Raw genomic sequence first — 25462 nt, 5'->3', positions numbered from 1 at the left:
TAATTGCAGATTTGCGCATTTAATTGACTACGGACCTCGCCAGAAATATGATCGTAGCCTTATTTCCGTTCATTTTAGCATAGTTTTACCAAATAGACCGTTTCTAGAACAACAGTTTAGTGTTGGTAGAATATGATGACTGTTTAACTCGCGGTTTGGGTAGAGGGCCACTCTGTATCCTGGCCACTGTGCCTCCGCTGGATGGGCTAGCCTCTAGGCCATGCCAGTGGTCAAAACTCCTTCTGTAGGGTAAATATGTGCCTCCTGTCCAAGCACTATGACTTCCTTCGTCTTTAGCGAAGCATTTGGGAGCTTCAATAACTTACGAAGGATATGGGGTTATTGAAAGCAGGAAATCAGAATATATGAGTTAAGGAGCGCCGTTTCAAATCATCAAGTCATTTACAAATTAGGAGTCATCTTTAGAAAAACGACCAGTGTTTACAGTTAACTAAACCAAGAACGTGTGTCGCAGCTGATAGATATTAAGTAGCATAGAGTACTTAGATTTTAATGTAGAACATCGGTTAATTAAGCTTTGTTTAGGGTTAAAAACCTTTTTAAAAATTAAATTTAAAAAGGTCATTGGATCAAATAAATCTAAGCTATGATAGCACTGCATTTGGTCGTTATGTTAAGGAAAGGAACGGGTTTAACAATTGGACGTTTCTCAGTCTTGTAAAACGCAATGTATAGCGCAATACAATTTTAAAATTACTTTTATTTATTTTTTTGAGAATTCAATTCTGAAGTTAGCGTTTGACATAAGAAATTTAGGATGGCAGGGATGACCTTGATGCGGCTTATACAAATTGCCATTGCAGGTGGTAATTTAAATGCAGAGAAACTCGCATTGAAGCTAGGTTTCTTTAGCAGACGCCGAACTTCAGGAACGGGTGGTTTTTGTAAAAGTATGGCTAAGCCGATAAAAGCTTTAAGCTTCTAGGGCGCTCGTGTTTGCTGTCCCAGATAATAGTTTTGCTTCCCAATCATATACCATGTAATCATATATTATAAATGTATGCAGTTCCCCGTCACCTCGTAAAATTTTGTTTCTGTTGGTCCGTAGTAGCAACGCTGCACTTTGAAGTGCTGTTTTATAGAACACCAAGTTAGCCTTTTAGGGCTCTTTTTTCATTTTTGGTCACCACGTCCCGCGTTCTTCATTATTTTTGCTTGCTAGAGCATATTTTATTAATGTTCCATATTGTTTTAGTTTTTCTTTATCAAGCTACTCTTTAATAATGTATACTTGTTTTAAAACTATGTTTGATAGGATTTGAAACCATGACTGTCATTTTACTTCCCGTTTAGAATCCAAGCCAGTCTATCTACTGCCTATCTCTCTTATCCATTTTTCTACTATAGTTAGTTTTATTGCACTCATAAATGTGTATTTGAAATTTTAAACAGTTTTAGAAGTTTTTATACAACTGTTTAGCTTCAATGACTTGTAGAACGTCCTCCAAAATGCAAGGACCCCAAAGCTTCCAGCAGATAACAACTTCAGTGACGGCCAGTGCTCCAACAGTCCCGTCCAAGGAGCAGAGCTCCAATCTTTTTTACGCATCAAATGGAAGTCAAATGTTAATGGCTCCGCAACTCAGTCCAACTCAACATCCCCAACAACCGGCACACATGTATCCCGTGAACGCAACAGCAGTTGATGCTAGTAATGCGGCTCTTGCTGGTTTTCGTCGACTTCTGGCTGAATTAAGTATGTTCCGCTTCCAATAAGCGGAGGGAATATAAGAATTTTTGCGCTGTTACCTAAATAATATAAGAAGGAGGTGCAGTTTGATTACTCAGAAAAATAGTTCATCTAACAGCTGATCCAAACGTGTCGAGCACTCGATTACAAAGCACCTCAACATGTTATATTGGTGTTTTTGGAGCGGAGATTTATTAAATATGATTGTTAAATAATAATAATAATAATTTATTTGAGTTAGTTAAATCAAGTATTTTTTTGCTTTGTGCATGTGATGGGTATGTGACATTGTCAAAGGTGAAAAGGCAGTATTTTCGTACACCAATATCTCTAAAAATTCGCATCCCAGAGATAAATTTTTTGACATTTCACATTTATAAATATCTGCCTTATTGAATTTAGTGTTTGGTTATAAAAAAATATGTAAAATCAAGTCAGTTAAGTATTTTAAATAAATTACGATTGGGTTTGGTATCATATATAATATTTTCATTTATGGGCTTCCAACTTTGGCACTTATTTAAATTGGCTTCAATAAAAGAGTTTTGTTCGTTTTTTCCAAATATTACTTCTTTGTTTAGTCCTTGGATAAAATGCAAAGTTATCTTATAATTTTAATCTTCAAAAGCCCTTCCTAATAGAGCAATGAATAAACGAATGAATCATACCAGTGTAATCTATAGCCACCTAGTAAACAACGATTAGATAGAGCATTATAGTTTTGATTTACTTAAAAAGTTTATCACAAAGCCACTCTCTCCATTCTCTAGAGGCCAAAAAATTCGACCAAATTCGTTTTGCTGCGTACCGTACCGCAAGCAAACTGCGGTACATCCAGAAGCGGACCCTACGTGAGTCGCTTGTCCGTGCACACTTTTCATTGAAGTATCCAAACTATAAGTATTTTTCTCAAAAGAAGCAGGGGCCCTGGACGGACATCATAGGGTCCTTTATTTGCTTCCTGGTGCATTCTCACTTAAATGCAACTTGATTTCTAGACCACTCTAAGTGCACCACTTTAACCTCATCAATTCCATCCACACGACCAGCTTCTGGACTAAGATGTCCGCCGCTAAGTGGTTGTTTTGAGGATACGGTCAACATGTGCCTGCACGTCCTTTAATGCACTCGTAATGTAGATCATTCTCCATGCAATAAAGGCTTGACTTATACCATGTCAAAAAACATTGGGTTATTTGAGTAGCCTATCTGGTGCTATACATGTTAAGATATTGTCGTGCCAGCTCATTCTCACCATTTGAGTAAGGAGAATCCGATGTGCCCTCGGGCTCAAACTGAAGGAGGAGGAGGAAGAGGATTGGGGTAGGGTAGGGGCGTGGAGGTGGCACAGCCAAGATCATATCTTTACATCAAATTTGTTGGTTTTCTTGGAGAAAATGGCTTCTTTGTTAAAGATAGAGGAGAGTATATGGGTATTGGCTGTTGAGTTATGGCCTTGCCTGCTGTGTGTCCATTGGTTGGCTGGTTTCCAAGTCTTTTCCAGCGCGTTTACGCAATCCTCGAGGCTGCGTTGATGTCGTCTATCGATTGACTGCCTCGCCTCGCCCTAGAGTAGCATTATCATCGTCATCATCTTCGCCATCGTCGTTGTAGTCATCTCCGCCACTACCATCATCAACGTCATCGTCACCACCACCATCACCATCACAGTCGTTGAAATCACCACCCTAACTAGAGCAGAAGATCTAATTAGCGAAAATAATTTTCTTCCCAATTTCATACCTCACAATATCGCCAATTAAAAGCCGTGTCGCTGTGACCTCAAATGGCAATTCGTAGAGGACGTTCTTGAAGGCGCGCGCGTTTGTTTAAATGATGTGCCTTAATTGGACACAAAGATTTAAACACAAGTTGTGTTCAGCCCTCCAAGAATAGGCAGCTGTGTGCAACTGTGCTGATGGCAGCTTGATAAATCGGAATCCTGGGCTAGAACATTCAGTTAATTAACGTCAAAATCTATCGGTGGAAATTTTGTGCGTCTTTATGAAGAGAAAAAAAGAAAAGAATCATTTTGCCTTTTTCTTTTCTTCCTCTCTCTCTCTCTCTCAGAATTTTAAACGAGGACACACAGCCTACTTGACATTTTGTCATGGAGGAGGAACATCCACTTTGTCAAGTCATTATCGATTTTTCGGGTCTCTGAGGTGACGAATCCGTCTTCTCTCATTTCTTCTTTTTTGCCTCGAAAATAGAAAAGTATTTTGTCGGAAGGGTGTCTAAGCGCTGCTGCATTAGTGCACACCTAAATCCTGGCGACATTTATCACTCCTCATGAACATAATTGCGGAGCGTATTGCAAAATGAAAAATGGGGAAATGAGCTCGCTTTACGGGCTCAGAAGTTGAAACTTTACCCTTGAATAGATTTGGGCCGGTTGTAGGCGTGAAATATCACATTATAGCTTGTACCCAATGGGAATACGAACCCCGGCCTTATTCAATCCAAGGTTCCGAGGTAGGAAGGTGTGAAGGTAGTTGTTTACATGGCCGAGAATGTGTGTAATGATGTTTCGCCTTCTATCACATTTTGCAAAAGTTGAATTTACATATCCACTTTAGCTTCTTTCTAAACGTACACCTTCTCTTTTTCTTTCGTCGTCAGATGGGAGATGCCAATGTTTAATTTATTCATACACAGGCATCTCTTTGCATTGGTGTACCTGAAAGAATTCGGTCTTTTACCTTTTTCTAGTAGTTAAAGAGGAAAGCATGGGAGGCTTGTGAAAGTCCACCTTTGCCTGTTGTTGAGGCTGTTGTTAGACAGTCCGGGTTCGTGTCCATCGTGAATCACACCGCATGTGCCCTCCGCGGCAAAAGTGAGGGTTACCGCGCATGAGTAATTCAATCTGGACGGCTGATTGCGTGCGCGTAAAGAAGAAAGTTGGAGGAGGAGATATTTTTTTTTTCCATCCTTCAAATACTATCAAGTCAACAGACTTGGAGGGAGAATGAATGCCACGTTAGTGTCGGTATGTCTGGGAAAGAGAGTAGGTGTTTTTCTTTGCCTGACTTCTCCTCAATGAAGTTCTACTAATCTCAGTAGGTGAGAGAAAAATGGAGTTTTCTTGAATGGCAAGTTGGGAATAAACCCTGAATCTGAGTAAAAGAACTTCTTTGACACTTTTTTAGGGTTACTTTTGGTGCGACTGCAATAGGCGATAAGCGAGAATATCCAGGTAAACTTGTCTGCTTTCACACAAGTACACTTATTCAAAGTCATTTAACATTTAGGACAAAATTTATGTCTCCCTTGACGCCCTCCCTTATTTTGGCATGCAGACTGGGTGAGTGACATTTAGGTGACATTTTGCGCCGTGTGTCTGAATCGCTGGGGTATTTAAAAATTCGCAAGAGAAATACCTGTCTCACTTTTTTCTTCCCATGTGGTTTGTGATTTGTAGAAAAAAGGAAATAATTGCAGCTGCTGAATCTGTTTTTGAACCTAACGACGGGATACATTCCACCTCATCATTGACCCTCTCCTGTCTCACTGTTCTTTATTCTTCCCGCAGTCAGTTCCATAGAGCTATGGCGTCTACTGGAGACATTCAGGGAGTTGGGGTTACACTCGACAGATCCATCTACCAGTCTTAATCGTCAGGGGACGGAGCATCTTCTCAACCGAATCTACACGGCTTTAGTCCCGCTCTACATTGAAAAGGGCATTGCCTCAAATGAAACAGGAGCTCAGTTTGCGATGGCTCAGGCTGGTGAGATACTACTGGGATGGTTGACCTACATCCTCGATCCCACCAACTGTGGTCGTCTAGCTGTCAGTGGGCTCAAAGTAGCATTGTCGACTCTTGCTACTGGAAGACCGATTGACAAATTCACTTGTAAGTGTACTTTCCTCATGAATCGCTTAATTTTTAGAAAAGGACGTTTGGTTGGCTGGGTAAAGATTATAGCTCACCCTAAACATCTTTTACAAGAATGCTTTGAAGGCTCTTTAATTTTCTCCCCGATTACTTACACATCAGATAGCATAAATCGCTTTGTACTACAAATGAACTAATTACTGCTCTGAATTCCCTCTTCAAAAATATATGGTTAATACAAAATTATAAATTTTTCTGCCTTAAAGCCAAAGAAATGCTCAGGGTTCAGGTACAGAGCGGGATGAGATGTCTCACTCTTAATTAAAATTAAGGGTGCTAAGAGGCCTTAAAATTTCGGGTTTAAGGCGTGAAAAGATTTTTGTTAGTTGTTTCTTATGGGAAAAAGGAATAAAGTAGGATGTGGAGGGTACACTTATTTATCTCCTTCCTCATCGGCATCATCGTGCACATACCCAGAGAATGTCTTATTTTGCAACACAGAAATACCTCTAAACGCCTTTTAGGTTTGCGTGACACTCTCTTCATTTCTTTCTCCTTTTTCTTTGACTCCAATCTCGAGGCTTCCGCAGTGAGTTTTTTGGAAAGTTCCTTTTAAAGCAATCTGTGGGTAGCTAACGCTGTACGAGGCAGCTTAAACACTTTCGAGTAAAAAGTAGGGAGATCCCTAAGATGAATGGAGTCAGCTTATGTGAAGAAAATTGTTGTATTTGTCCAGACGTCCACAAATATTCCCACACAGTTGGTTGCATTCCTAGACCATCTCCAGTCAAAGGATTCTTGTACAAATGAGTGTAATTATGTGCGCAATAGATTTACTGTCGGCGTCACATATACGTGACGTGTATTTCATTATCATTTTATGGTAACCAATTCGTTTAAGTCATGCTGCAAATAAGATGATTAATTTTAAAACAATAAAGTACATTTAAAATATTATTTTTTTAAATATTTTCTGGCCAAAGAAGTTCAAATATATCATCTTTCATGAGTTGAGGTAGTCGATTTTCCCCTGAGAGCACGACAGCTAATTGTATGCGTACTACCTCCTCCCATCGATATATTAACTTAATTTATTATTGCACAATAAGAAATTGCTGTAATATGAGGGTATTTAAAATCTTTACAAAATAGACCTTTGCATAACCATGCATTCAAGGCCCTGATTTATCACGTCTGTTATTCCACGGTAATTACACATGTATCCTAGACGCAATGACTTCTATTTTATCATTTTTGAGTTGAATTTGTAAAGCAGAACTCGCTTTTTTGAAAAACGAGGGCAATATTTTTCAAGCCAGATAAGTAGACTTTGCCACTTTCGTCTCTTCGCACCCAACAAGTACTTTAAGTGAAATCGTAAACTGCGTTGATTAATTTAAATGCTTGGCTTTATGGTGAACTTCCTTACTCACGCCTCTTTTATTAGTGTGAGAATGCAACACCAAGTTGTTGCATGCATACAGTTTGCCACTTCTTGACAAGACACCGTCACCTGTTTCTCGGTATGGGACAGTTATCGGCGGATGCAACGGCATTTCCTTTGTGCCAACTATCTCCCATTAGCTGTGTTTGCTAATCTGCTTGCTACAAGCACAAACCACACTGCGGTGATCTTATATCCCCACTTCTCTGATGGGGGCGTTAAGCCCATGACCATCAGATTAGATGGGCTGAGTTTTTTTGCCCAAAAAGAGGATGTCCCAAACCAATGGCACTTAAAAGGACCCCTCTTCCAGAGTATACAGCGATTGGTTGATTCACTTATGTTACTTGTCTGTTTTTTTTTCTCAAATAGGTTCTTAAAATGTGTCACGAAAATTATCTATTTATAAATGCAACTAGCTTAAGTCCTGTGCTATTTGGGGAGTTAGCGTAGTTGTTGTTCTTTTCTACAAATTTATGTAATTTACATATATTCGGGCTTGCAGGCATTGTGTCCCTTCGACTTTTGCTTAAGAATTGCATTATACGAAGATAACAATTGTTTCGTATTTGGGAACCGTTATGCTTATTGGTTGAATTGATTCGATAAAATAATACTGCCTGTTTATTGTTCCTTAAGTTTGGCACAAAAACAGAAATTTTTTTATTATCTAGCATCTAATTTGATTTCTACACTTAAAGGGTCGTCGCGAAAGACCTTACAACCTTGAATTTCACAAATCTTCTTCATAAGAAAATATGATTTAATAATAGATATAACATAAATTTCAATAAGTTAGTACCCAAAACTGAACAAGGAGGAGTGCGCATTATGCTTATAAAAGGGCGGCCTAAGCTATTTTCAGTTTTTATTTATAGTGCTTAATTATGAATAGATCTATTTTTAAAACACCTTATGCTGTGTGTGGTATTTATGATAAAACTTTTTGGAACGCATTCTTACATAAAGAAGGTAACCTGTTCACCCGAATTATACAAGGCTCCCTCAGGTTATAGGTATTCTTCTAGGGAAATTTAAATAAAAACCCATTTCCTAAATCATAAACACCGGCCTTCTTCTATGGCTTTGATGACATTCGATGCCACTTTTTGTCGGTCACTCCTGTGAATTTAATGGAATTAACATATTCCGCTTGGCAATAAAATAAATATGAATAGCTGAAAAAACCTAGGTTCGGAATTCGTGTTACCGTAGCGAGTAAATGAAGACGTTGGGAAAAATTATGAATGTGGAGTATATCTTTTATGTTCCGTATGCCGCCGCTGCAACATTTGCTTAGCAGGAGATCCACATATGGAACCACCACATTGTTCACTCTATCGAAAGCAAACATCCATTGCAGTCTAATTTCACGCCACCGTCTTCCGTTTGTGATTAATGAATTTCCAAAATGTGGTCGAGCTACTTTGTTTCCTTTTTGCAGACCATTACAGTTTACTGGTGAACTCGGCGGGCGTACTGCAAATCGAGAGGCTAGAAGCCTATCTTCAAGAGCTGCTATCTCTTGCGGTCGGGGTTTTTGAGGAACCCAACTTCTCCTACAATTCCCAGACCTCCAAATTCCTTTTTACGGGTGTAAGTCTTCATTAAAGAGGTAATAAAGAAAAGATTTTGTGGGACTCGAAGTGGATACCAACTAATAAGCTCCCCGTTTATTTGTACAGTTCCAATCGAATAGCTTTTTTCAGCTCTCATAAATACGTAAATTCATCTTTTAATGCTGGAAGAGTCGAAACCCTCAATTTTCTGTTTTACAGTTTTTTAAATCCTAATCACAGAAGTCATTCTCTACAATTAAAAATTGCCATCATTTTATGTGACGTTTTGATGAAATGCTTTTTTGCCCTTTATCACTTGAATGCCGAAATGCAAAATGCAGAAGTCGAAAACATTTACGCTGGAGGAGTTTCTCGAAAGAATGCTGACAGAACCCGGGCCACAATCATTCAGCTGGCTCAAGGTGTTTCACCGCTTGGGGATAGTTGAAAACGGTAAAATACATTACTCCTTTTTATTTGCGATTAAAAAACGGTGCTTTTTCTCCAATTTTGACGGGGCGTTTTAGCGCACTAATCATTTTAGTTGCGTTTGCCTTTGTTGAAGTAATTACTGGCTTTCGGGCCATACATAGGAAATAGCCCTTTTAAATCAAATTTTTAGAAGTTCCCCCCTCCCCTCCACGCCCCTGTTTCTCTTATGTTGACAACCCGTGCCTGATCTTCCCTTATAATCCTTCCCTGGTAATCCCCATCTCAATTAACAAGGCAATTAATAGTAATGCATGGAAACATCCTGCATCGGAGTCACATGTTGTTTCCACTTTTCGTGGTAGATTATAAACCAGAAAAAGAAAAGAAAAAAGGCTATATCTCCTTTAGTCTTGATTTTTTTCCCCTCTTTTTGCTATTTTGTTGAAACAAAGTCACTCGAATGTAAATCAAACTTTTCAACCGCCAAGTTGTGTTTGAATGGAACTTTTGAAACAAAAAAAGAAGAGAAGGAGAAAATAAATGCATCAATCCGTATGAGTAATTAAAAAGAACACATTATGATGTTCATATTTGAGGGGAGGAGAGAGTCCAATTAACTTCTCATTTATCCATTTGGTCCTAGAAGAAGGGTAGCTGAGATGAGGGGGGGGAGTGGGCTGGGACATTTATCTCAGAAATCGTTGTAACCTCCCCTCAACCAAACGAAAGCCCTTTTTCCCCTTAAATAAGCAAGTAATCAGGACAGTTATGTGTAAATATCACACCTCGGGCCGACATAATAATGCATGCATAACAACAGCTAGTATATGAAGAGACTGTTCCAACACTGATTTTATCACATTCTCTGTTGGTATTTTATAGTAAAAAATGGGTGATTTTATCTTTTGTTCTTCTAACAAAGGGGGTTTTACACAGTTGTATTACACAGCGTATATCTCTACACACCATTGATGATTTATTTTTATGACTTAAACAGTTGACAATGAAACCACCAAGTGGAGAGCATAAGTAAAAGTGGCCTAGAAATGGTTTTATTTGCCTCTTTTGGACGCCCTCAAATTACCTGTGGTTTTCCCCAACCTAATATTAGTGTTTTTATTTGTCCTCTGCACGCAGTTCAACACGCATTAAAGTGTGAGGGCTGCAAACGCGAGCCAATTGTCGGTCTGCGCTATAAATGCACCCGCTGTCCGAGGTATAACCTTTGCCAGGATTGTTTTTGGACCGGAATCACCACAGACCCACACACCAATAGCCACGATGTGAAGGAGTACACCTCTGCAACGGTAAGCGAGTGGAATACAGACCGGGGTATTGCTATCACTGGTTAACATGCTAGGGAACTACAGGTTCTGGGATATTGTAGTGATAGTCTTTTTTTGTTGAGTAAACAGAAGAGCCGGAGGGGCCTCCTGCCGTCGGCATTTGTTAAGACACCCCAACATCAAGACTGTCACTTGGTAATCGAAAGAACGCTTAACTCCTTAAAGGTGCCCCCAACATTAATGCCTATTAGGCCAATTAGGCAGTCGAGATTTCACCGGCATCAGTTTTTTGGCACAGAGCGATCTGTGACCGAGGATAGACTTGGTCTTCCAGCGGACTATGCAGGCGCATATCAGTGTATGTAAGGGTAGTAAATGTGTTCATTAGGAAGACCGAGATTTTCCACGGATATGTGAGGCTTCGTTGTAACTTGCGTACTTTTATTGCTCTCCCAGGGCTATTAAAGTAAGCGAAGGATTTAAAGTGCAGGCAGGTAGGGGATTATTATCGGAGAGTGTGGTGTGACACACATCCAGAGCCTTGATACAGCAATGTCAGGGGATGTTTATGGCATTAAGGCCAGTGAAGTGTAAGAAGGAGAGTGATAGAATTGCCCCCTAGCCTCCAGTTTGAAAATAAAAACCCAGGGGCGTTTTAGAAGTTTTTTAAAGGTAAATTAAACATCCTGTGCACTGAAGTAGTTTACAATTTGCTGAAAGACGGCGATTAATTCTTCCACCTGAAAGTTGGCACCTTGAAGGGCTTGGATCAAAGTTACCTCATGAACGGATAAAGATTAATGAACAGACGCGACAGCGGATATTAGTTTCGCCTGTCAAAATCCTTCCCAAGTGTATTTGGCTAGAGGCTAAACTAAAAATGCACAAAAATTGTCTTCCAGTTAGAAGTGGTGGAACAAAGGTTGAAAATTGGTGTATCATACAGTAGTGAGGGACACGTAAGGATACAGGCCTTGTGTGCCTTCAATCCTGTCGACTCAAGGGGGGTGATCCTCAGTGCCATCATCACTTCCTCTTGTTCCTACGTCAGTAAGCAAGATATCCACCATCTTTTGACATTTTGAAATAATGCTTTTTTGGAGAAATGTTTTAATAAATGTCACACATGTTATCTCTGCGGAAGTAAGTTGCGAAGTCGTCAAATTAATTTGCATTTTATAGAACTAGCCTCACAAGAGTCAAGCCATTTTAATTTGGCAACCACTTCGTTTTCTTTTCAAATAATCGCGCTGGTGCCTTCCCTTCATCCCCTCCCCACTCAAAAATTACGAAGATCTTATCAATTCGGGAGGTTTGTAACCACCCGAAGGCCTTAATGCTTATGCTTATTGCCAGAGTGTAGAGAAATGAAACACGCCTGATTTATTCAACTGTCAACTGATCCTGGTGTTCTAGAAAACGCACTCCAGACAGTTTGGTCACTCCTTGCGAAAGTCCTTTCAATTCGGACGACAGCAGAGTATGCCTACTGGCCAAACCGTTCAACCGACACCACAGCAGCAGCAACAACAACAGAAAGTGGCGAACACCATGGGTGCAGTTCGTCCACCTCAGCAGGCACCTTTTGCCTCATTTCCGCAGTACCGACTTTGTCGGCCCGGTTTGCCGGCTTCGATGTTACAGTCGAGTGGCATGCCTCCGACCTTCTACTACTCCGTGCCCGCACCTGGTTCGGCCGCTCTCGCTCGTCCACCGCCAACACCGGTCATGCAGACACGCGCCTTCCATCGAGCCACTTCCGTACCACTTCAGTCACAGGCACCACTGCCACCGCCACCACAGGCTCCACAACAACAAGCGGTCTTTCCACCAGGCTTCAATGCCACCACGGTGCAACCCCTGCCTTCGCTCGGAAGGGGTGAGACTTTTTGTGGTTCTTATGAGAAGCGCGAAGTGTAGAATCAAATACCCGCAGTTAATGGCAGTGAGTGGAGAAATTCGCCGTGGTTTCTTTCGCATTTTTTGGACTTACGGTTGAATCACTAAGAAAAATTTCTATGTAAGGCTAAAAAATGCCAGAATTTTAGTTCGTGTTTTTGTGTCAAGCGTTGAGTAACCGCCTGCAAAATCAATTGTAAACGCTACCACATGTGTCGGGTCAAGGGCCAAGCAACCGCTAATGCTTTTCTTTTGCTGAATTTTTTTTTCTTGCGTTGACAAAAATATTGAATGGTAGGCACTAACTAAACAGTACACTCATTGGTAAGGTGTTTAGCTTCTTCATTATTTTAACAGCTCAGCTGAAGTGGACGTATGACCGGACCGTGGGACATAATTTTCATGACTTTTAGTCGGTATTAAAGAGATTGCAAACAGTGATTTTATAACCCCCACTCACACACACCTCGGTAGGAAACAATGTTGCCCGATAGGAAGCGACTGTATAGGTGATACATTGAGTTGATAATAAATCCTTCATTTTTGCTTCTTTTTTACGACTTTATTAATATACACCCATGGAGCATAATCCGAGCATGCTTTTGAATGATTTGTCCTCATTTTAGATGCTTTGCCAACACCAATGGTGGTGGCTCGAGGTGCTAATATGTCACGACAGCAAATCCAGTCCCAGCGTCATCTGTCGACAACACAGGCTCCGGTCCAACGACAGCAGCTGTCCGGTTTGCCATCCCAGCGTCAACTTTCAACTGATGGCGGCGAGGTTGGCACGGCAATTAATGCGTCCACCACACCCACTACTGTTGGGTATTGCGGAGTTGTGTGAGTCACTTTTTTCTCCGCTTCCTTCATTAAAGCGGGATTTCTGAGATGGAAGGAGAGAGGGCGGGGTAGAGAGAGAGCGAACATTGACCGTCTCTTATTGCCCTACCGAGGAGGCTTATAGGTCCACCATCCGAGACCCCACTTAGTGCATTTTTTCTTGACAGGCTTAAAAAAGCGGATTCAAAGCAAAACCATCCACGGCGTTATTCCTTTTCTTTTAATAGCACATCGCCTCCTTACACTCAAAATTCCGCGTTGGATTAAATTTGTCTTCCTGCTTCGGGCTAAAAGTAGTGAAAGACGCTTCTAAACGTTATCGCATTCACCCCCTGGTTTAGAGGACTTAAAAGTTGACGATGTAGATTTTGGCTATTTGAGTGAAGAAGGATACCAGATGCTGGAATCATAGCCGCTGAAGCACGGAGTAATGGCTTGCATAATAAAATCACTCAAAGTGGTCATGAGACATGAATTTTTCGTTATTTTAAGTCTGGATGAAAGAAAAGGGTAGCAAAACTTTTTAAGTCTTCTGGCTATTTCTTGTCAAAATTTTAAGTGTAGATGTGCTTTCTGAAAATGCCCAACTTCATTGGTGACTTGGTTACCTTTGTCCGTTTTCCTAGTCTCGACTACCGCTGCTCCTTTTCTGCATTTAAGGTAAATTTGACTTCTCATTTGTCTTTAATTAAAAAGTGAGCTTACTCCCACCATAAAGTGATGGTGGTAGACCTTAAAAATATACTTATGGTTCGTTTCTCCTCTAAGCTGTCTTTTGTACCCTTTTATGTATAAATCTTGTATGATCAAAAGGCACAGGAGTCATACTTGAGGCTCGGTTTTATGGTTAAACCTGCCTTAAGTCGAATGGGGAGCTTATTTGCTCCTCCAGCCTGCCTTTTCCTAATGGTGTATTTCACGCTCAAAAATGGGGCAGCTTCAAAATGGGAGCAGGTAGTGGTTTCCCAGTTTGTTTGAATATACTCCTCAAGAAGGAATGTATCAAGAAACCTGCGAACTCCTTGCAACCGAATTAATTACACGCTCTGTGATTTTTACAGCGCCGCACCCGGAAACTCAGATGCTTCCATTATACCACCCAAGAGTATGGTAGATGGTACACTAGGAAGGAAGCACATTCAACATGCCACACAGCAGCAACAATATCCACTTGAAGGAGGTCTCTTCAGACAGATGTCAGCCCAGGCTAGCCTCGGACATCCTGATGAGCATAAAATGATCGCCAGCTACGCGGCTCGTTTGGTGGCTTCAAGAACCCTTTCTGGACAGGTATTTGTTGCTTAAAGGATCCAATGGAGAAGGGTAAATCTGTTGACAGCTAAATGGTCAAAGTACTTTTAAATTACTTTTTTGGTGGACAAAAGAGTAAAGCTGTGTCAACTCTAAGCTGAAAACCGTATGTATATTTTTGGTTTGTCACAACTTGATACTTACCGCGTTAACTTCCGGCATCTTAAAGGAAAGCTGGCTGCCATAGCCGAGATGTTGTAGCGCTCTGCCGATGGCTATTTCAATTGGCGCTTAAAGGCTAAGAGATCTGGCTACGCCCAGACGACCATCCAACCAATAAAAGCACGAGGATTGCCGTCTGTACAAGGCAAAGAATGCACCCGCATATCGTTAGAATATTTTCATCCCATTTAGGCGCATATCAAGAACTTCTGGAAGATCAACCTTCGAAGGCAAAAGCTCAAGTGATGTTGGAAAGACCGAATAGAGACTACTTGAGAATATTTAGGTCTCAAAGTGATACAATGCAATTTAGGTGGTTTCCTGACCGATTCTTCTCTTTCCTTGGGGGGGGGGAAGTGAGTATGGGAAGGATTAAATGTTTGTTTAAGTAGAGGGCAAACCTTTATAGTCGAGTAGGGTAAGTAGGGACTAATTAATCCTTGATTTCCTCTTTCTATATTTTATTTTTAGGCCATAAATGACGCCGTGGGGTCAACACAGTCTCAACGAGAGCTTGTAGCTCAGTTGGAGGCTAAGAACAGGTACGGTCACTCAATTCTTGACTTGATTGTCTTCCACTTTGGACTGCTCACCACAGAATACATTGCCTAACTTTGATCACGATCACTAGTAGACACTGTCAGGCAGACAGTTTAATTGAAGGGAAAATAAAAGAGTTACATTTTCCAAACCTTTTGTTCTTGGCAAAGGTGTTGCCTTTACGAAGGCTTCACCAAGGGGCCAAGGGTCATCTATTCAAACAATAAAATTAACCAGTACCCCGGCGATAGTGTCGTGGGATAAGTATGCAAGTGCGTGGCGATTGGGGCGATGATGAACAATGTCCTAGTGGCAGCGGGAAACGGGAGAGGGTATAATACACTCCCCTTTCACACGATGAATTAACAACCCAATTTCTTTCCTAAATCACGAATTTATGACCCCTGATGATCTATTTGTACCCTCATGTATGCATTTGAGTGTTAGAGACGAGGCACTAATTGCCGTGACATTATCACTGGTCATTGTCAACTTGAATTTCCGTGTCACCTCTCCTTAACTCTGTATTTTAAAATGGTGATGCCTCTTTCTAATAGTAAAAATCCCATTTATGTGTAGATTTAAAAAAGGAAATGCAACGGACATTTGCGTTTTTGACCATTTCAAATCGACCCTCCGAATGCTAGAGAGAGGAAAAATAAAAAAATGAGGCAACCACATTGAGGGTGAAAAGTATTCCCGCTTCAAAATACAACAGCATCTCACTGTCATCGGAGTTGGTGTCGCAGGGTTGACAAGAAAATTATTGTCTCAAAGACTAGCAAAATTGCAATGCTTCACGCATCTTTTCCTTCATCCACACTAACCAGCTAAAAGGTCTGGCGCCTGTTGCGCTCCAACTAATTGTGAACGTAAAAAAGGCAGAAAAGGCGACTAAAGATAATCGGAAGGTCGGAATAGTCATCGGATTATCGACAGTCGTGTGTAAAAGTTGGATTTCTCTTCCGCATTACACAGAAATATCCACTTCTTCAAGTTCCTTCTCCCCGTTTGGTGATAAAAGCGCCTCCGGGTTGTACACATTGGCTTTTATGGACTATTAAGGAGGGTTATTTGAATGAATTTTTTGCATAATTTAAGCTAGTGGTGTATTTTAGAGAAATTTTGTTGGAAATACAACGTCTGAAAATGGAACAGGCAAATCAGACTGCGGGAATCGCTGCAGCAATGGGAGACAGTGGTATCAAACTACCTCCAACAGGCATGGTGCAACCACAACTTCCTTCTTCGGACGTCGAAGATCCACAACTCGTGGCGGAGCTAAACGCGCTTCGTCAGCGCAAATCAGAACTGGAGGCAAGAATGAACGACTTGCAGGTTAGTAGAGATACCTAAGACCGAAGCGGGCAGAGGAATCCACTATAAATGGGTCTCATTAACTGCTTTGTTACTGGTATGTTTAACCGGGTCAGGAGAGTTTTATGAGCAATAGCTTATCTTAAGAAGACAGTTGAGGCTCCTCTAGAGTAGGTAATTCGATTCACAATTCGACACCCGCCTTCATCTTATGCAGCTTTGAGAACTGTTATGTAAGCATCGACGTTAGAACCTTTGTGAACACTAAATGTCCGATGACATTCAGGCAGACTGACATCTAGGCGTCACCGCGTTGAGCCCCCACTCGTTTATGTCATGTGAGGTATTCTCTCATTCTAAGTTGCTTAAAAAAGAGGAGACAGAACGGAGAATAAAAAGGTGTAACGCTTTCCTATTTGTACAGGGTAATCGACGTGACCTCACAATCCAACTGGAGACACTAATGCGCCTATTGAAGACAAGTCCAGGCCAGTTGGGAAAACTGAATGAGGACTTGACATTTGGTCCTCCATACCATCAACAAAACTACTCTTCACGACCGCGAACAGCAAACGCAATGCTACCTAGACGAAGCTGTAGCCTTATTCGTCGCAGCAGTGGTACACGGGCCTCTCTGGAAGCTCTCACTAACGAGACGGGTCATCAGCGATCGTTAGGCACAGAATCACTGCTAACCACTGCAGGCATGAATGAACAGACGGTGGGAAACACAATGTCATTGCAAAGACGAGGCAGCAATCGTCTTCTCTCCCCACAACATCAAATGGCCGACGTTTCGCACAAAAGTCGACCACGAAACCTCTCGCACTCCGTCGGCCCGGCAACGGGTGCTCTGCTCAGAGGGAGCTCAACCGCCATGCCGGTGAGTGACTCACTTTCAGTGTCTATTTGTGATCGACTTTGACAAGTTCTTAGGTGAGGAGCGCTCTTCTTTGAGGACGCTTCACATTTGCAGAACGCATCAGGCATAGGCTAGTTTACCTTCCACCTGTCTGGAGAGAGATAGAGACCAATTCTGATTTGATAGTTAAATTGTCTACAAGACTATAATTTGTCCTGTACAGTTGCCAATTAATGGGTTATGAAAATAAGGTGTTAATGCTGCCTCGGACAAAATCACCCCGATTTGTGTGGCTGCTTTGGATACTTCATTCACTTCACCTTTGTCTGGTAGTCGTATAATTTTATTTTCTCCTGCTAACGGTGCGATTAATCTTTTGCCCCTAATTTAACATAATGAGAATGGCATAGTTAAAGCGAATTTATAATTAAACTTCCATTTGGGCAAATTTTTACTAGCCTAATGTAAAATGCGCTGCCAGCATGGCTTTGAACAATTATTCATGCGGTCTCTTCTTAGGTGGTATTACTAGGAATGGGGGGCGATTTTACTACCGACATCGGTTTAAAAAGCAGGAAGAAGGGAAAAAGGCGGATGTGAAACAGTGGTAAAGGTGTGTTTCGAGAAGCGGGGCGCCAAAATCAAATGGCGTTGGCATTAGTATAAGGTGTAGTCGGTGGCGGGGGGTGTGAAGCAATTGCCAATCGAATTCGTCCTAATTTAAACAACCCAGCAACTGATAGCATTTGTTTAAAGCTAATCTGTCGAAAGGAGAATTTTGATGCAAGATCTATTTTATAAACATCTTTTAAACGATCAGTTATTTGGATTGAAAAGTGGTGGAGCTGCTACATGAATTGCTGCGTAAGGTGGTGTGAACTGCCCTACTCGTGTGGGGAGATGCACCGGTACACTCAGTTTACAGGCTGACAAACTGGGTTGAGTGAAGTATATGCCAAAAAAGTATGTTGGAGCACGGTAGTTGGGAAAAATCACCGCCAGCTTCTGTTGCGGCTGTTTTTGTATCTAATAGCTTTTACTGCAGCAGAGCCGGATGATTAGCGTTGAGTATTACAGTCTGGAGATACTACTTTGAATGCGGCATGGACACTAAGAAAAGAATGGATAATAGACCGGTCCTTAATCACAACCGGATTGCTGACTTCAAAACTCCAACTGTCAAAGTCACATATATGTGACATCTTGATTTCATTGCCTCTAGGACCAGAGCTGCATATATGGAAGTTAATTGAAGCAAATTACATTACACTAATAGTGCAACAATATTATTTCTTGGAGCAGGTTACATCTGTGATGGAGAAGTGGCAGGGATACCCGGGAATATCAGGGCGAGGAACGGATGTAGTCTGTTCACCCGAACCCGCTCATGGCAGTATTCTGGACTCCAAGGAACGCACGGCTGGCAAGTAGGTGCAAAGAAAGTTTCATTTTTGCATTTTTGCCATAGCATGTGAATGCAGTGCATCAATCTTCTCCATCAACTCCCCGTTCTGGAGAGATTGAAACAGGCAGATAGGGAAGTGAGGGAAAGAAGATAATGAATTGTTGCATGCTTTCCCTCTTTGTGTTGGCCATGCGCAGGTGGCTATTTCCGAATCAGGTTGATTATACTAACATCAAGGTCTAGACTGGGGTGTTTCCGTTGTCCGTACCTTGACTTCGATTATTTACTGCCACTCCGACCAACCAATACAGAGACAGTAATAAAAATTTTACGCGCGTTTCGTTTGCTACGCAAACCCACCCACACATACGTACAGCTTTACTCAAGTAAGTCGTAAAAGGCCAACACTCTCTTCAACTCAACACTATTCCCATTTGGAGGAGAATTTCATGGGTTCTCTTGACTCTGGATCACTGCCGTCAACTTCCAGACCTCAATCACCGATAAATTGAGGATAATTTTGCGGTTGAATTGCGTCATAGCTTAGGGCAGTTTTTTTATTGCTCTCCTATCATCAGAGATATTTTAGGTGGCTCTATGTTACTTCCTTACTGCTTTGACAGCTCACAACACTCCTCGAAAGTCACTCTGGAGCTAAGTGGCAATCAGGGTGCTTCAAATACCAGACAGTGTGAGGCTTTGGTAAGTTAAGATATCGTATCTCTGTTTCTTTTTCCCTCCCATAGATGACCATGAAAAAATAGCAGCTAGGGCGATCTCGACGGTGCATGTAAATTGATAGGGATGTAAGGGTATGTCTCCTCCTCCCATGCGTGGAAAGAAACAAGTCAAGCTATAAACAAAATTTCCTTTTAAATTATCATATATTGGATCCGGAATTCGAAAAGCGTAAATTTTTCAAAGGTAACAACCACTGGGAAATTTGACGTGACTTTTCTGTTGCTTGGAAGAAGATATGGGAAAATTCCGTTCAGAGGCTAACTTTAGGTCTATTGCCAACGGCTTGATAGGTGTAGAAATAGCTACCGTAACTAAACACCTTTCGGAGTTTTGCTTCATTCATGTGTTAAGACAAAACGAGTGTAAAAATGTCAGGTCCGGTCATTAAAAGTGGAATTTTATAATAAATTGTTGTACCAAACTACCGGACAAAAAGTACTGTGCAAAATTGTAAACAAATTGGCTTTATAGTCCCTAAAATCACTTGAAAACACACACTTTTTATGGATTCCAGTCAATATCAGTGCGAAGTCAGCAGTGTCGCTCTCCACTGAGCGGAGTTGGAAGTGGAGCATATTCGGCCGAATCAGACTGTGGTGAGTCGTCGCAGACTTCGCGGCGACGGCCTTTTAACTGTGCTGCGGCATTCGAATCTCCTGGTGGTTCGGGCAACATGAGCTCTTCAACCGACGCCTATCTCTACTCCGATCCAGAGATGTTGGGCACCGGGTGGCAGGATAGCAGTGGCGGACGCAGAAATCAATTCAATAACACCAACAAAATCTCCGTCACCACCACTGCCTCCACCAGCAACACTGGCGTCGATCAGACCTCCAGCGTCACTGTAGTCTCAGCTCCCGGGGCTAGTGCATCGGTGAATAGCATAGAAAAAAGTATAGAAACTAGTATTTTGGTACGTGAGGCCTGCTGACGGATATTAAGTGATTTTACAATTGCAAATTAGATATGTAGAAAACACCAAAGGGTCATCGGAACTGACGGTCATTTGCAAATTGACCATATTAGGACGACGTCAATATTTTGTGTAGGATGTCACATTACCTAATTCATTGACTCCATTAATCATCACAAAATAAGACCTACTTTTGGATTAAGCTATACGCCGATTCACGCATTTTTATCGTACATTGTCAGTGATAATCTACACTTAATTTTGTCACCTCGAGGTGGTGAGGGAGGAATCACGATTTGGGGTTTGTACGGCAGATATTCACTGATAATGTGGGTAAAGTGGACAAATTTGTAAATACAAAGTGGTTTGCTTATTTGTTTCAGTAGTTCATTTGTTTACCATCGGAAAGTGCTCTTCAATCTAACCGATGCCGCCAAAATCATTGACGGTGGGTGCTTTGGAAGTGACCAAGGCATATGCGTAGTAAACGATAAAAACAAGAGAATGTAATGTGAGCGACGTTTAAAATCGGAAAAAAAATGAGTTAACTGCATAACAAACGTAAAACTTTGTTAAGACTGCTTTACTTTTACGTTTATAGAATTGAGTGGAGGAACGGTAACGATCTGCGAAAGTGATCTCGTTGCGTAGATCTATGTCAAGGTGCAGCATTCCGACCCTTCATTTTTTCAAGCATTGCATCTATCCAAGAAAATATCGCCAATCTGTCTCAAAAGAGGTGGTCTCCGATCATCCGTACCACCAGTACGACTCCCGATTGTATCTATATATATCTATTTCTGTAAAATGCAGACCAAGCTAGAGATTCAACCTATTTAACGATCTTGATTCACTTATATTATTTTTTTCCCAGTGAAGTCATTTCTGTTGCCTTTTCGGGATCGCTTAAAAGAAAATTATGTACCTACTTCAGTATGTAAGTAGACTTATTGATACGTAGCATGTATATCAAAAAGTAGCGTTAACATTCAGTAAACCCAAAGTACCAGTAACGCTAGTCATCACCAGAATCAGACCATGAGAGTCATTTTTGAGTGGCTTATCCGGGTCCTGTAGAAGAACCCTCACCAACTTTGGCAACCGAGTTTAATTTGCGCGGTAGGGCAGACAAGCTTGAACACATCCGTCAAGTTCAGTTGGCACTTTATGATATGCGGGTTTGGAAATCAAAGCGAGTAGTTTAGACCACGACCGGGATACGCAATGCAATGCATTAGAAAAATGGGATAATGCGAGTGCGGATGATTCGTTTAGTCCTCCTGGTGAAACACATTTGCATTTCTTCAACGGCTGGACATTTCTGATGGAAGGGAATGGAAATTGGATGTGTCAAAAGCGCACATTCAGTCGATTTTACTAGGTAATTGATAATTAAATGCACCCAGACACCTCTGACTTTATGAATAGTAAACGTCTTGTAGGATAAACCATAGTAGCTAGTCCAAGACCTTGCCATTGATAAATCTGCTTTCTGTAGGTTTCGTACCTTCTTATAAGTAAACGACTATGAAGGTCAAAAAGTCTGTGGCACCACCATGGTGGGGTGGCATATCAACCAAGTTACCACTTTCAAGCCAAATTGAAATCACCTTACGAGATTAGGCGATCATGTCGTAAATGGTTCAGCATTTTGGGCCCTTCGAAACACTTGTGCATAAGGAAAGGGTGTCTTTAAAAAAATGCTTTGGAAGTACCAGCATATTTACTGGAAAAAAGGGTCAGATCTCACGTAGACTCTGGTGGAATTCGAAAGGAGCCTCCTCTGGGGGCTACTTTATTTACGTAACTCCACATGCCGATTGGTGGTTGGTAATTCCTATTTCCTTTATTATGGTCGTACTGGTTCAAAAGCTTGACATGAACATGACATCCAACAAATGCGACAACTTTTATTCACGGTGCGATTTAATGTGTACTCTTATTCACTCACCTCTCCAGGGAGAATACTGCAGTACTCTAAAGGCTACTCAGCACTTTAAAATGATGTATTGCTGTCTTAAAACGAGATGGTTATCCACCGGAGGTGACCTCTTAATAAACACTAGCTAACTCACAGTTCTGAATGCCAACTTCCAAGTTTATTTTTCACTGTCACATACATCCAGAAAAAGGAATAAAGCGAAGTATCTGCGTCAACTTGTAGCGTTGAGCGAGCTACCATCAATACCTAGATTGATGCCTCGGATTTGCGTAAAAGACATCAAACAACTGAAAAAGATGACCTAGTCATCACATCTACTACCGCCTACTCTACGTTCCCCAATCTGCTAAACACATTCAAACACCCAATTACTTACTCCCCATGCAAAGAACGTGCTACGTCTACTGCATTCTTTTGAACTCGGCCAATCGGCCTGCTACAGCATTTAGCATAACCAGTTACCAGATGTCGCTCGACATCGCTGACGATCCTATTAACGGAGTAAACAAGCCGAAGACTGCAATAAATGGGACCTAATCCCTCATCAAACATAGTTTCCCCATTAACAGTTGTCAAATTTCAGCTACTCATTTCAGTTGAAAGTGGACTCAAACATGCGTTGTACGGTGTAGAAAGTAGTGAGCATCAATGAAAGTACTTTGAATGGAAACACGAGTATGCTAACATTGTAAAAAGTGAATCACATTAAAGGTGCCGAAGGAGAAGGGACCACCGATGCTGTCGGAAGAAGTGAATGATGTTGCGGTAGATGTGTGAGGCAGCGTCTACGCCCCAAACGAAGTCGAGGTGGTTGTAGTCCAGCAAGTAGACGTCGCGTATTTGAGCACCCAGACCCCAAGAAAGCTCGGTCAAGATGCGACCAATGACAATACTACGAGCAACCATTTCCACAGGTCTTCAATTTAAGCCACTTACAATTGATCGGATGCAAATTTTTAAGTTTAATTCCCTTACACAAATTCAGGGAGCTTGGTTCAGAAAATTAGGTTAGCTTTTCCTAAAGGTCAAACACTCCTCCCCTAAATATGGTCACTTATCGCCACCAATATGCCTGCTAACGATAGCGATATCTTTTTTTAATACCTAACGACATGGTGTAGTAAAAAACCAAAACTTTCGTACCCGAAACACTCATCTAAGGACCGAATCCCCTGAATGGTCTACTATTTCACCCATGTTCCGGAATCATCACAACCAACTCCAATTGTTCACCTACTTTAATTCCAACTCAGGTCTCCCGCGTCATCGGGTCCACTCCAAGACTAGAATTCTTCCCTAATTTTGCCCATCACCAATACAAATACTTCTACAAAGAAGCGCTGCAGTTCTACAAGGGAGCTAATATTCGCAAAAGCGTGAATATGTTGACAGTGTACTAATAAATCCTATTTTAACAGCAAAAGCTGCCAATGAACCTGGCAAAGACAATTCCAAAGTTGCTAGTAATAAAGATCTAGGAACCCAAGATTCATTTATCACACAAATAGTGAGACGAAAGTAGTTTAACAAGTTCACCACATATATAAAGGAATTGATTTCGATAAATTCCTAATCGAATCAAGCAGAACCAGAAATTTCAAGGGAATGGACCAGAATAGACATATAAACAGTAGTAGAGATAAAAGTGTCCCATTTCGATTAACCCCCAAATTTGGAAACTGACAAATCAGTTGCAAAACAAACAAACAACAAGTGATGGCAAAGGCAAGCTTATTAAACATACCTCCAAAATATACGGTATAGTAAGGTGCACAACTTATAATAAAAGTGAATGAACAGCGGAAATATACCAAGGTTGGACGGTAGGTACAGACCAGATCGTGCTGGAACGAAGGGGTGAGAATTTCAAAGCAGATTTAACGCAACCTTTGCAAAGAAATTGGTTTATGCAAACAAGGTGCACTTCTAGGCTGGTCAAGAATGAAAAATAAATACAGGTGTGCCCTCAATATGTAGGATAAAGCAAATTACGAGGCTTCTTGTTTGCTTCTTATTTTCTTGAAACACATTTGGATGTGACGCAATTACATGAATAAAGACAAGCATAAAATATAACTATAAAATCACGACAGATACGTCATTATGGGGGCGAAGTCTTAAAACAAACACGGTTATTGCCTATAATATCTCACATTCTGTTTGGATTTAGGTCACACTATTATTAAACATTGCTACGAAACCCCCATTTTCCACCTGCGGATTAAACTGAATTACACTGTAAATTGAAACTGTGTAGGATTCCACTAATCGTTTCACTTTTTCCTTGTTGCATATATATCAGTATAATGCGAAGCAAACACATATTTTCCCGTAGTATTGTAGGCGATATTTTACTTTTAATTGTACACGCAAATAAGTGAGCTCTTCAATCCTTGTGGTTTGGATTTTCGCTTTTGTGACATGACCAGAAGAAAGTGCTTCACTGATGACGGCTATGAGCTAACCTGGCTCGGCCAAAACGTAAGCCAATGAAGTCTGGAGCATTGCGAAGCGGTAGGGATCAGCACCACTCCGTCACGAAACAATGGACCTGCGAAATTAATCCCGCCCATACTGCTTCTAATTTCTTCAATTACTTCCAGGTATCAATGGATGGACTTCCTCATCCCATTCACTACTTCAAGCTGGGCTTCTGTACTAGTCCTGAAATACTAATTCCCTCTACAAATTGCAATTCAGGGTTCAGACGAGATGGAGAGCGAACTTCTGGCAGATAACAGCAAATGAGGAAGGGAACATCATCCCACTCCTTTCCTCGAGCCAACAAGAAACAACCGGCACTCACTTGGTAATGCGGCAACCGCAACATCGCAAAGTAAAAAGCCTCGAAAAAACCAAAAACAACATGAAAACACGGAACGGAAAAAAATAATGACTTATTACAAACTAAGTGTCAGTGGGAGGGATATTTGAAATGAGCGAGGCGACAGTGGATGCCCAAGTGTTAAAGAGGTCAAGCGAGGCAGCTGCAAAGATGCCTTGGTGGGAGTCAAGGTCGCTGGGGTCATTGTGATGAAAGTGGAGAGGGTCACCCACCAGGGTGCGCACCACTCCACCGCGCGCCACCAGGATCGCCGAGGGCGCGCACACGTCCCACCGCCGTGCACCGCCCGCATGCACGTAGAGGTCCGCTTCGCCAAGCGCCAGTTTAATCATCTTGTAGCCTGAAAGTGGCGATTTCCCGTAGACAGAGTGCAAAACATTTCTACGTGATGTTTAACGAGATCCCAGCTACT

The 25462-nt window shown here is 41.4% G+C and overlaps 2 protein-coding genes across 2 annotated transcripts in view; one reads left to right on the top strand and one right to left on the bottom strand. All coding sequences in view use genetic code 11, as the record gives it.

The window, feature by feature from the left end:
• Positions 1-1470: 1470 nt before the first annotated feature.
• Positions 1471-20914, top strand: EGR_07642 (Dystrobrevin-1; the record flags this gene model as incomplete). Its single annotated transcript, XM_024496891.1, has 18 exons — positions 1471-1717; positions 2482-2562; positions 2975-3039; positions 3283-3381; positions 4427-4547; positions 5244-5567; positions 8438-8589; positions 10139-10291; positions 11687-12149; positions 12796-13012; positions 14074-14302; positions 14957-15027; positions 16144-16363; positions 16767-17225; positions 18507-18631; positions 19233-19311; positions 19865-20243; positions 20865-20914. 18 exons carry the CDS (start codon positions 1471-1473, stop codon positions 20912-20914), a joined length of 3534 nt encoding a protein of 1177 aa, XP_024348673.1.
• A 1996-nt stretch (positions 20915-22910) lies between these two features.
• The window catches only part of EGR_07641 (Inositol monophosphatase 3), a gene marked incomplete at both ends in the record, with an annotated part of 6007 nt that continues 3455 nt past the window's right edge, over positions 22911-25462 (bottom strand). The window contains 2 exons of the mRNA XM_024496890.1: positions 22911-23097; positions 25114-25390. Coding sequence (XP_024348672.1) covers positions 22911-23097; positions 25114-25390 — 464 coding nt within the window. The remainder of the gene's footprint in view (positions 23098-25113; positions 25391-25462) is intronic.

The sequence above is a fragment of the Echinococcus granulosus genome (genome assembly GCF_000524195.1).
Source record: "Echinococcus granulosus chromosome Unknown EG_S00083, whole genome shotgun sequence".
Lineage (NCBI taxonomy): Eukaryota > Metazoa > Platyhelminthes > Cestoda > Cyclophyllidea > Taeniidae > Echinococcus > Echinococcus granulosus.
The sequence above is the reverse complement of the archived record's forward strand: the minus strand, read 5'-3'. Positions and strand labels throughout refer to the sequence as shown.